Source organism: Typopeltis vanoorti, chromosome 1 (genome assembly GCF_054136105.1).
Source record: "Typopeltis vanoorti isolate ZY-2024b chromosome 1, IOZ_Tvanoo_1.0, whole genome shotgun sequence".
Taxonomy (NCBI): domain Eukaryota; kingdom Metazoa; phylum Arthropoda; class Arachnida; order Uropygi; family Thelyphonidae; genus Typopeltis; species Typopeltis vanoorti.
The window spans coordinates 182,873,901-182,887,820 of NC_143549.1; the positions used below are offsets into that span (position 1 = coordinate 182,873,901).

At 35.9% G+C, this 13,920-nt stretch overlaps 1 protein-coding gene across 1 annotated transcript in view; it reads left to right on the top strand.

Moving 5' to 3' along the window:
* Window positions 1–13,920, top strand: part of LOC150110690 (WD repeat-containing protein 31-like) — a 191,808-nt gene that overhangs the window by 133,577 nt on the left and 44,311 nt on the right. The window contains exon 6 of the mRNA XM_090405079.1: window positions 13,834–13,901. Within this exon, the coding sequence (XP_090261205.1) occupies window positions 13,834–13,901 (68 nt within the window). The remainder of the gene's footprint in view (window positions 1–13,833; window positions 13,902–13,920) is intronic.

Below are 13,920 nucleotides of genomic sequence, written 5' to 3' on the forward strand. Positions count from 1 at the left end.
ATTTTTTATTGCACTACACAACTTTGCATCATCAGCAAACAACTGAATATCTCCCTTTAAGCCGTTTCCTATATCATTTATATACAAATTAAACAACATTGGCCCAAGCACAGAGCCCTGAGGCACACCACTGGTCACCTGCCTCATTCTGGACTTGGCTCCTTCATACACCACCTTATGGTATCTCTCCCTGAGCCATTCTCCTATCCATATCACCAATTTAATATCCATTCCCATCTGCTCCAATTTGCGTAACAGTGTTCTATGGGGTATCCTGTCAAAAGCCTTAGCAAAATCCAGAAGTACCACTGTGTAGCCAGTTCCTTTGTCCAACTCAGATGTTATTCTATTATGAATAGTTAATAGATTGCTAAGGCAGGATCTACCTTTAACAAAACCATGTTGGCCTCTATAGAGTATCGTATCCTGATCCACCCATTCTTGAATTTTGTCTTTAACCAACTTTTCCAATACTTTTACCACTACTCCTGAGATGGTGATTGGTCTGTAATTCAATACCGCAGTTTTAGAGCCACCCTTATGCAAAGGAACCACTTTGCCTAACTTCCACTCCCTAGGGACCATACCAGAGTTCAAACTTAAGTTAAATATCCAGGTGAGAGGGGTTGACAATTCATTTGCACATTCACGCATCACCCGAGCTGATATTCCATCTAAGCCTACCGCAGTGTTTGCATTTAAGTTTTGCAATATATTTAATACCTCTGATTCTTTAGCTTCAATTCTCACATTAGGTATTGCTGTAGGTATAGAGATATCCTCACTTGGGTGATAGACTTTTGAAAAGTGATCACTCAGTAACTCGACTATTACATCTGATTTTGTCACCTCAATACCATCAGCACCCACTAAGGTTATCCTTCCGAAGTCATTCTTCCTCTTACTTGCCACATAGCGGAAGAACTCTTTGGGATTATCCTTGATCTCTTTGGCTAAGGTCTTCTCATAATCTGATTTAGCTTTTCTTACTATGCTGGTAACCTTCCTAGCTTGAGCCTTGTACTGCTCATGGGTGTCCTGATCACCTTTCATCTTGTAAATTCTCCATAACATTTTCTTTTTTTGCAGTTCAAGCTTGATACTACTGCTCATCCATCTAATGCCTGCCTTGTTTGACCTCCTGACCATGGGGACACAATCTGATATTGCTTTCCTTAGATACCCGCTGATTTTATCCCAAGCACTGCTAACATCTTTCCCTTGCAATATGTTCTGCCATGGGATGGCTGCAAGCTCACTCCGAAGCTTGTTATAATTGCCTAACCTGTAGTTCCGTACATACCCCTTCTTAATAGAAAAATCCACAGATTTTGCAACCTCCCAAGTCAATACCACATGATCGCTTTCACCAACTGGAGGTAACGAGGACACCTTACTTATGCATATAACCTCTGAACCAATAACCAGGTCCAACACTCTCACACCACGTGTCCCTTCAGTTACGTGCTGTTTCAAGTAATTATCTCGTAGAAGATGTATGAATTCCATTTCCTTTTTGCTACGTGATATTTCCTCCTTCCGATTGATATCACCGTAATTAAAATCCCCCATAATAATCACCAAGCCTTCACTCATTGCACTAAGTTGCTGATGCATGAATTCAATATCTCCCCCCGTACTCCCTGGCCTATAGCAGCATCCAACTGTATATTTGGTTGCGTTGGTCACTATTTCGCACCAGACGGCCTCAAATGAACTCTCATTCACATGTCTATCATCATGATATACTACTTTCTTTGGCTGCAACACATCAGCTATCATCAACAGTACTCCTCCTCCTGTTCTATCTTCTCTATCCTCCCTGAAAATACTGTACCCATCACATTCAATTCCAGTGACCACATCTTCTGCTGACAGCCAAGTTTCACTAATGCCTACAACTTTTGGTGAGATTTCACTGACTAATGCCAAAAATTCTTCTCTCTTATTTCGAATGCTTCTAGCATTGGTATACAAAAATTGCAGATTCCCTCTAGATCTTGTACCGGCTTTAGAACTGATATATAAGTCACTAACTACCGTAGTCCTATGCCGATTTTTATCCCCTCTCTTCTGCAATTTATTCAGCCTATAAGGATCAATAAATACACAATCAGTGCTAAAGTTTCTCTCTCTTACACTCAACCTTTTCAATATTAGTTTCCCTGCCCAATAACTTCAACCTGTTCAGAAAACAATAACTTCTTCAATTCCTTATGTCCTTCCATGTTAAGATGCAGTCCATCTCTAGCATACAACTGCCTTTTTCCTTCAAACACACTCCAAACATCAACAAACTCCAGACCTCTTTTTCTGCACATTCTTGCAATCATATCATTCATTATCATTGCTCGTCTACTTAACTCGTAATTGTCAAAACGAGGCAGCACACACACTATTCTCCCATTGACACTTTTCCTCTTCACAATATCTAATAATGTTCTTAAATCTTTTCCTACCCGATTTATACTACCTCTCAGGTCATTCGTACCCACCATAACTATCATCTTGTCTGCTTCATGCCCTCTCTTTATTGCTAAAGCCACTCTTTCTATTGTCCCATCAGCCAAGCACTCCTCATGCATACCACTCTCCATACCCTTAATCATAGAATCACCATATATTTTACCACTCTTAACTTCATTCAAGTCCACACTCATGGACTCATTCTCTACACTATTCAGCATGACTCTCCCAGCTTCATTACTCAACTCTCTATTACTCAACACTCTATTACATAGTCTTGTAATCTATCAACTTTCTATCATTCTCTTTCTCTCTCTCTCTGGTTCTCCCATTCTCCTTCTATTATTCCTGTAACATTCTTACTTTTGTTCACCTCATGTTAGTTAGCCTTTCAAGTTTCCTAATCTCTTCCTTCATGCCACTCAACTCACTTTTCATACCTTCCATTTCTCTCTCTCTCTCTTTTTCTCTCCAAGCAACTTACCCTCACTCAAGATTAAGTGAAATATTCAACACCGTCTTTCAAAGTCCCTATATTTCCAGTCAACCTACCTAATGTCAAGTCCACTTCCACCTCATGTTTGCCTTCATCATCATAAACCATGGGCTCACTGCCCGTTGGTGTCCGATGTCTCCCTCACTATCTTCTTCCACCTTTCTTTGTCCAGTGCACAGTGTCACAGTTTCTGTACACCCATTCCACTCCAGTCCTTTATGTCGTCTATCCATTCTCTGTATAGTCTACCTCTTCTGTTTAAACCATCCAAAATACCGAACATAAATGTCTTTATCTTCGGTCCTCACTCGTTCTACAGATGTATCCAAATAATCACAGCTTCCATTTTATAATCTTCTGCATTAGATTCTCTTTTGGTTGTATCTTCTGATAGAGCTCTTCATTTGTGATTTTCTATACCCATCCTATTGTTAGAATCTTCCTGTAACAAGTTCTTTCAAATGCCAAAATTCTTTTTCTTGATTCCTTATTTATTACCTATGTTTCAGATTCATACAGTACACTGCTAAAGATGCATGTTTCCAGTACTTTTAGTTTTGTTTGCAGGCTGATCACTTTACTTTTCCAGATGTTATCTATGGTCTTCACATTTGTTCCTCCCTTTGCAATCCTGATCTTTATTTCTTTTTTACAGTCCAAATCATTCACCATTTTACTTCCCAAATATGTGAATTGCTCTACATTTTCTATATTAGTTCCATCCACTTGTATCTTTTGTTTCATGTTCTTCTCACCAAATACCATTGTCTTTGTTTTTTCCAAGTTCATAACAAGTCTAAATCTCTTCCCTTCCTTATTTAGTTTCAGTGGTTTTTGTAGTTCTCTTTCATCTTCTTCAATAATAACAATGTCATCTGCAAATCTCAGATTGTTAATTCTCATTCCATGTACAGATATTCCTTTTGTATCTTCCTTCAGTTTGTCCATTGCTCTTTTTAAATGTGCAATGATAATGCTTGGTGATATTGGGTCCCCTCCCCCTGTCTAGTGCCTCTGCTTGTTCTAAACCATTTCCCCAAATCATCACCTATTCTAACTGCTGCAACTGCATTCTGATAAACATCTTTTAATGTAGCTGTTAGTTTTTTTTATCAATTCCATAGGATTCCAGAACCTGCTAATGTCACTTTCTGGTCAACATTTTTTCTGAAAATCAACAAAGTTGATTTTCAGAAAGCAAGTATATATGTTTTTTTTTTTTTTTTCCTCTGCTATTAACCTCATTGTCAAAATCTGTTGAATTGTAGTTCTATCCTTCCTAAATCCTGCTTGCTCGTCTGCAAGGTATTCTTCCAATTGTGTTCTCAATCTTTCTGTCAATATCATCATCATCACTTTACCAAGTTGACTTGTCAAGGCAATTGGTCTATAATTTTTACATTCTAGCTTATTTCCTTTCTTGTATCTCATCTCATCTTCCTTTTACCCTCTTTTACCTTGCGGTGTCGAGGGTTTATTAATCATCGGACCTCAAACCATTCACAGGATAAGGTGGTCAGCTCTATGCCCCTGTGTATCCTATGTCCATAGTGTTGAGTTCTCAAGGCTGGTTTGCCTGCTTTGTGGGATGAAAAACCACAGGATAAACTGGGAAAAAACCCTACTGTCCACACCCAAGACCAACTAACTTGGCTATGGCTGAGGAAGATCCTTCAACTCCTTACATCACCGATGGGAATCGAACCTAGAACACTCCTTCCTCAGGCATATGGTTGCCACTAGGCTAACTGCGTGGACTCCTTTCTTGTATAATATCACTAATATTGATTTCACCCACTCCTCTGGCATTTTCCCTTCTTTACATACCATATTACATAGTTGGTGCATTTCTGAAACCATACTTTCACCACCATGTTTAATCATTTCTCCAGTGATGTTATCATTACCAGGATTCTTGTTGTGTTTTAGCCATCCTATTGCTTTTTCTTCTTCTTCTATTCTTAAAATGTCCATATCATGCTCATTACCTGGTGGTGATATCTGCTTCAATTCTTCAGTCAGTTTCAATGCTATCTAAATCTAGTTTTTCTTCATATAACTCACTACAGTATCTTGTCCACTGCTGTACAATTTTTTCTTTATTCATCAATACTTTGCCTTTTTCATATTTAATTGTAGTCTGTTTTGGTTGCCTCTTTCTATTAATGGTTGTAATCATTTTGTATACCTCCCTTGTTTTATGCTCTCCATAGTACTATTCTATATTGTTGTATTGGGCTTCTAACCATTTCATCTTATCCATTCTGACTGCTTTTTTCACCTCATTACACTTTCTTCTACATTACTCTTTTATTTGTTCTGATGTATCCCTTCTTAACCTGTACTAACTTCAATGTTTCTTGTGTAATCCATTTCTTCTTGATCTTCTCTTCTTCTGGTACTGTTTCTTCAACTGCATCTTCTATCCTTCATTACTCTTTTCACTCTTAGATTTGAGTTTTTTTCTTTCTCCACATTTTTAAGTTTCTCTTCTGACACTGTTCTGTACCTTCTTCCTATTTCTGCTTCACTTATTCTTGCTGTATCTCTTCTATTCTGATCCTTTCTTTTAGTGTTGCATGGTGATCAACATTCATTTTAGAAATTATGGACTTTACAACCATGTTATAAATAACTATTTTAATTTCTCGATGTTTTGACCTTCATTTGTCATCGTCTGGAGTATATACAAATATACAAGGACAAGCTGTTACATTTCACATAGTAAGCTAATGAAAATGGTTTGATCACTTTTTTCATATAGATAGTTTTCTTACAGTAACAATGATGTCCTATTTTTAACATGACAATTGTTATATTAGATTTATGATTCTGAATTATCTACAGTCCTATTTATAGTTAGCTCTTAGGGAGAAAGGTTCCGTGGGTAGAATATGTGCCTTCCATATGCTTGGGATTTTTAGACCATCATTAATTGTTCAGATTAGGGTAGTTGATAAGAATCTCACAGGCTTCCTTAAATTTGTGTTCATACCATGTTTTGGTGTGATGTAAACAACTGGTGCTTTTCCAGTCAATTCTATGTAAAGTGTTCAGGGAATGATCAGAAAGGCCAGCTTCATCCTTCATCCTGCATTGTGCATCCTGTTTCCCCTACATATGGTAGATTATAGGTGCAATAAGTATGGTATACTCCAGGGTGGGGCCAGCAGAGGGAGTGGATCTTTGGATGAGTTGAGTAAGCTTTTTAATTTTGCAGGAGGTTTAAAGGTGGCTTTGAAGTTGTATTTCTATGGTATTCTGTTAATTTTATCTGATAGAGGAAACAGAATGAAGAATTCCTATCAACAAAAGGAACATAAACAACACATTAAATATAATAACCATGGTGAATCTGGCCTTTCTGATCATACCCTGAACACTTTACATAGAATTGACTGGAAAAGCACCAGTTGTTTACATCACACCAAAACATGGTATGAATGCAAATTTAAGGAAGCCTGTGAGATTCTTATCAACCACCTCCCCCCAATCTGAACAATTAATGATGGTCTAAAAATCCCAAGCATATGGAAGGCACATATTCTACCCACGGAACCTTTCTCCCTAAGAGCTAACTATAAATAGGACTGTAGATAATCCAGAATCGTAAATCAAAAATAACAAATGTCATGTTAAAAATAGGACATCATTGTTACTGTAAGAAAACTATCTATATGAAAGAATGTTTCTCCCATGTTATCTTAAATAGAATTTAGCTTTGATGTAGTTTCTAAATATTTAATTAATTTTTAATTTTATCTGTATTTTTTTTTTCAGTAGAGGTCATGCCAGTAGAATAACCGGTGATCAAATCATTGTTTCTTTAGCTTAGTGTGTGAAATGTAACTGAGATTGTCTTTGTATATTTGTATATACGCTAGATGATGACCTTAATATGAAGGTCAAAATGTCGGGAAATTAAAATAGTCATTTATAACATGGTTGTAAAGTCCATAATTTCTAAAACGAATGCTGATCACCGTGCAACACTAAAAGAAAGGATTCTGATAATTCATGGAGATTCGACCCGCAAGTAATACAATCAATATGGTAAGTTGAAGATTCATGTTTCTGGTTTGATCAATCGAGTAGCATTTTTAAAACATTGTAGGGAAAGCAATATCATTCTGAATTGCATCAAACTAAAGAGAAAATTTACCTCAACAAACACGCAACAAATATGCCACTGCATGGAGAAAGTGTTACTCAGAGAACAGATCCAGGCTACTAGAAAAAACTTGCCCGTTACTCAAAACCAGGTACAAAATGTTAAATCTGAACTTTCAAATTACTTGAATGCAGATATTTGGACTATCCTCGAAAAGATTACGGACAGCATGGCGAACAATATCCTTTAAACTAAGAAAGAAAATCTCATATCCAAATTTCATAGACTAAAAGATTGACAAAACCAACGGACATGTTTGAATTTCCCCACAGTGAAGATTAGCAACCAACCAGAAGCAAGAAACAACATGAGCCACCAATTGCCTGCAGGTAACAGTAATGTAGTTAACCTATCCAACCATGCCTTAAACAAAGATGAACTCTTGCTACTCTGCAAAGGTCTAAATTTTGGCGTAGCACCCAGATCGATGAGCAAACTGGATTTTATTTGTAATATTGAAAGAGGCTTAAGATTCATCCCAAATACCATAGCAGATAAAATACGTTTAGAAACCATCAACATTTTAAATATAAATTATAAGAAAACAATAACAAGCAACTTAACGAAACATGAATTAACAGCAGTGAAATCATTAAAATTAAATCCGAACATCGTAATAACTAGAGCCAATAAACGAAGTGCCACCGTTATTCTAAACCGAACCACATATTTAGAAAAAATGAATCTGTTCGTCTCAGACAATAGTACATACCAACTTGTTAACTACGACCCAACCAATAGAATAAAAAAGAAAACAGAGAAACTACTTAAATCAATTACTACGTTGCCCAAAGATAACGTCAAAAATTTACTTCCGTACTACGCTCGTTCCCCGAGAATTTACAGTCTACCAAAGATACACAAACAAAATACACCACTCTGGCCGATAGTCGAAGGTATAGGCAGCCCGAATTATTACCTAGCCAAGAAATTAGCAGCAACAGTCAAAAAGTTGGTAGGTCATTTCCCCCTCCTATATCAGAAACACACAACACTTCATAAACACAATCGAAGACGTTACATTAGAGAAAGATGATTTATTAGTCAGTTTTGACATCTCTGCCCTCTTTACAAATTCCCAATCAATGACACAAACCTTCTTTTACAGAACAAATTCCCCTCCAGATATCACTGCGCTCTTTGCGCATGTATTATGTTCTGGTTATTTTGTATGGCAAAACGCTTTCCACCTACAAAAAGAAGGCACAGCCATGGGCTCGCTATTATCCCCCCCCCCCATTGCTAACTTTTATATGAAACATTTTGAGCAACATGCTCTAGATTCCTCTCCTTTAAAACCCAAAGTCTGGCTTAGATACGTTGACGATGTTTTTGCGATCTGGTTCCATGGCCGCCAGACACTAGACACTTTCCTTAGCCACCTAAACAATCAACACAAATGCATACAGTTCACAATTGAGACTGAAAAACAGAACACACTTCCGTTTCTAGATACACTTGTCACAAGTCTTCCTTCTGGCAGTCTTTCCTTCACTGTTTACCAGAAACCGACACATACGGGCCAATATATACACAAACTCCTACCACCACCCAACACAAAAACTAGGTGTCATTAGTACTCTAAAAAACAGGGCTTTGAAGATCTGCTTCAGTGAACAAACATTGAAAGACGAATTTAAAGTTGTCAGCAATACTTTTCTAAAAAATGGTTACAGCCAAAACACTATTAACAAAATTCTCTATAAGACCTTAACAAAAAACAAAGATAAACCAGACTACAATAAGAGAATTACCATTCCTTACATTAAAGGGATATTAGATAAAATAAACAGAATACTACAGAAATACAACCTCAAAGCCACCATTAAATCTCCTGCAAAATTAAAAAGCTTACTCAACTCATCCAAAGATCCACTCCCTCTGCTGGCCCACCCTGGAGTATACTGTACTCCAGGGAAACAGGACGCCCAGTTCTTATTAGAAAAAAGGAACATAAATGACACATTAATATAATAACTATGGCGAAGCTGGCCTTTCTGATCATGCCCGAACACTTTGCATAGAATTGACTGGAAAAGCACCAGTTGTTTACATCACACCAAAACATGGTATGAATGCAAATTTAAGGAAGCCTGTGAGATTCTTATCAACCACCCTAATCTGAACAATAACGATGGTCAAAAAATCCCAAGCATATGGAAAGCACATATTCTACCCACGGAACCTTTCTTCCTAAGAGCTAACTACAAATAGGACTGTAGATAATCCAGAATCGTAAATCGAATATAACAATTGGCATGTTAAAAATAGGACATCATTGTTACTGTAAGAAAACTATCTATACGAAAGAATGTTTCTCCCATGTTATCTTAAATAGAATTTAGCTTTGATGTAGTTTCTAAATATTGAATTAATTTTTAATTTTATCTGTTTTTTTTTTTTTTTTTTCAGTAGAGGTCATGCCAGTAGAATAACCGGTGATCAAATCATTGTTTCTTTAGCTTATGTGTGAAATGTAACTGAGATTGTCCTTGTATATACTCCAGATGATGACCTTAATATGAAGGTTGAAATGTCGGGATATTAAAATAGTTATTTATAACACGGTTGTCAAGTCCATAATTTCTAAAATGACTTCTCTTCTGATGTTGGGGTTTATATTTGTTTTTTAATTCCAATTGGATGTTTGCAATCACTACACTATAGTCCGAGTCTGTATCCACTCCTTGAAAAGTTCGACACTGCTGTACTGATGTTATCCATCTTCTTTTTATCGTAATCATATCAATCATGTTCTTGGTTTTCCCATCATTTGATCGCCACATCCATTTTCTACACTCCTTTTGTTGGAATCTTGTGTTACAGATCATCATCTCGTGGTCCACAGCAAATTCTAACAGTTTTTCACCTCATTCATTTCTTTCTTCGAAACCATATTTTCCAATGACTCTTTCCCAACCATCATTATCTATTCCAGCTTTGTCATTCCAATTTTCTTCAATAATTAGCACATCTTGCTTTGGTATTGTTTCTATTGTCTCTGTCATATCTTTGTAAAATAAGTCAATATCCTCATCTGTGCTTTCAGATGTGGTGCATATATCTGGACTATTGATATGTTAAATGGTTTTGCCTGAAATCTTGCTACTATGATTCGTTCATTGACTGGCTTGTAGCCTAACAGTGCCTTTCAGAATCCCTATATTTCCAGTCAAACTACCTAATGTCAAGTCCACTTCCACTTCATGTTTGCCTTTCTTCTCCTTAATCACACTTCTCACATATCTCTACCAGCACTGACTCCTTACCCATCACACCACTGTTGCTTGCCACAACTGAAACCAGAGATGCCAATATTGAAATTACACTTGCTTATTTTGTACATTTCATGCAGACATGCACTCCCCTGTCTCTTACCTATTAAAAAAAACAGCACGTAAGTCCACAGTAATAACCTTAATTAATAAATAAGGTAGATATTTCGTACTAAAAATAATAGTACATCTTCAGTGTTACAAACAGATAGGAATAGAATACAACTAACGAATATTCGGTGGATCATCTATTAAAATACAATGTTGTCGTGAGCTAGGAAATGAAAGAAATTAATAAATAATAAATATTTAAGATAATTAGTTTTTTAATGATTCCATAAAATAAAAGTCTCCCAGATCTTCGAGAGAGAGAGAGGCAATCATTTCAATTTAAATTCGGTCAGCGTAAAAAAGCTTCACAACTTTCTTTAAAGAGAAGTTCATATTTGAACCTGCATCTATGAAGTAGAATAGCTTTATCCCACTGGATATTATGAGTAGGATATTATAGATATTATCCTACTGGATATTATGGTAATACTTGTGTTGTGCTAGACCAGACTTCTGAGGTTTGTTGTAATCAATATAATATTGATGTCCTTTCATTCTTTTTTCCACAGAACGGCCAGTTTGTCCAAAATAAGAAACATCGAATTCACAAGGAATTTTGTAAATGCCAGCCAAAAACAGAGATGACAGTTTATCTTTTGTAGAAGGCAATAAGGAAGAAATTTTATTGATAGGAATATAAGTGGGAATGAATTGGTACTTTTTTAAAATTCTACCTATAGGTTCTGAGATTCCTGGAATGTAGGGGATTGGAACTCTGTGAACTATTGAAGAAACCTTAGTTATTGGAACATAAGATTCAATTATATGTTGAATTTGATTAGGGTGGTAATTATTAGATACCATTAACTTTTTAATGATGGAAAGTTCTTGTTGTAAGATTTCTGGAGAAGAGCAAACTTTATGTGCCCTATTAATTAGAGATTTAAGAATGCCAAATTTTTGAGATGTACGGTGAGCAGACATTTTATGAATAAATGTGGGCTTTCAAAAGATGCTTGTAGATAAGGTACCAGAAGAAGTTCGAGTAAGCAGGATGTCCAAAAATGATAAAGTACCAGAATTTTCCTTTTCCATGGTGAATTGGATACGAGGATGAAGGCTATTTATCTGTTGTAGAAAGGTGGAAAGCTCATCTTCAGTATGTGACCAAATGGCAAAAACATCATTGACATAACGATACCAAAGAGATGGTTGAGGGTGAATGGATGAAAACATAGTCTCTTCGAATTGTTCCAAAAAATAGTTAGCCAAAGGTGGAGACAAAGGACTACCCATGGCAGTTACCTTCAACTTGTTTGTATAACTTGTTTTTCCAACTAAAATAACCTGAATGGATAACAAATTCGAAAATTTTTGCGATATCTGGAGGGTAATTTTCATATAATAAATTGACTCTGTTGGCTAATGGGATATTGGTAAACAGAGATACAATGTCAAAACTGACTAACAACTCAGACTCTTTGATTTTTAAATCCTTGATTTTTTCCAGGAAATCTGTTGAATTTTTTTTTATGTAGGATCTTGAATGTCCAGTGAGAGCACTTAAAGAACGAGACAAGACTTTTGCAATTCGGTAAGTAGGAGAATCAATGCAATTCACAATTGATTGTAATGGATATCCTTCTTTATGGATTTTCGGGCAACCATATAGATGAGGAGATCTTCCAAAGTAGGTGCGTAATTTATCCACATAATTTGGCTTCCAACTGATGACCTCATCAACTGAAGACCTTTATCCTCGTATCCAATTCACCATGGAAAAGGAAAATTCTGGTACTTTATCATTTTTGGACATCCTGCTTACTCGAACTTCTGGTATCTTATCTACAAGCGTCTTTCGAAAGCCCACATTTACTGGCGGATACATTCATAAAATGTCTGCTCACCATATATCTCAAAAATTTGGCATTCTTAAATCTCTAATAGTGCACATAAAGTTTGCTCTTCTCCAGAAATCTTACAACAAGAACTTTCCATCATTAAAAAGTTAATGGTATCTAATAATTACCACCCATCCAACAGATAATTGAATCTTATGTTCCAATACCTAAGGTTTCTTCAACAGTTCGCAGAGTTCCAATCCCCTACATTCCAGGAATCTCAGAACCTATAGGTAGAATTTTTAAAAAGTACCAATTGATTCCCACTTATATTCCTATCAACAAAATTTCTTCCTTATTGCCTTCTACAAAAGATAAACTGTCATCTCTGTCTTTGGCTGGCGTTTACAAAATTCCTTGTGAATGCGATGTTTCTTATTTTGGACAAACTGGCCGTTCTGTGGAAAAAAGAACTAAAGAATCGATATTATATTGATTACAACAAACGACAGAAGTCTGGTCTAGCACAACAGTATTACCACTACCCATAATATCCAGTGGGATAAAGCTATTCTACTTCATAGATGCAGGTTCAAATATGAACGCCTCTTTAAAGAAAGTTGTGAAGCTTTTTTTACACCGACCAAATTTAAATCGAAATGATTGCCTCTCTCTCTCTCTCTCTCTCTCTCAAAGATCTGAGAGACTTTTATTTTATGGAATCATTAAAAAACTAATTATCTTAAATATTTATTATTTATTAATTTCTTTCATTTCCTAGCTCGCGACAACATTGTATTTTAATAGGTGATCCACCGAATATTCGTTACTTGTATTCTATTCCTATCTGTTTGTAACACTGAAGATGTACTATTATTTTTAGTACGAAATATCTACCTTATTTATTAATTAAAGTTATTACTGTGGACTTACTTGTTGTTTTTTAATAATTATGCTATGCCACAGGTCCCTCTACAAATAAAAATGTCTCTTACCTCCCACAATTTTAACTGATGAGAAGTATACATGCCACAGGTGCAGCATGCTACAAAACCCTTGTATGGTATTGCACAAAATTTAATATTTAAATGGCATTTATGGGTTAGGCAATAATGTGTCAGTAAATGGAAATATGGTGGCTACCATAACCAGCAGAAAAAAATTATACAACACAATGTGCATGCACACACACACACACACACACACACACACACACAGCGACATATCAGAAAAGTATTTCAAAATGCAAACCACATTACACTCAATCATAATAACTAATAAAATCATTAATAATAATATAGTTAAGGAAATGGTTGATGTTTGTGCTAAGATATGGCATCAGTAGGCAAGAAGGATAGCAAAGAAAATAAAAGCAAAATAATTGTAAAATAAAATTATGTGAGCTTTATTTTTAAATTTATCGATTGGATTATAACTTTCAAAATGCTCATTTTATGTATGCTGAATGCACTGGAAGTTTTATTTATTTTTGCATAAGAATTAAGCATTTTTACATATGAAGTTATTTTACAGGTAACTGACATGAAGTGGCTACATACAGCACCTACTGTTCTTCAGACGAGTGAAGATAAAATTATCAGGTTAGATATTAATTAGTTG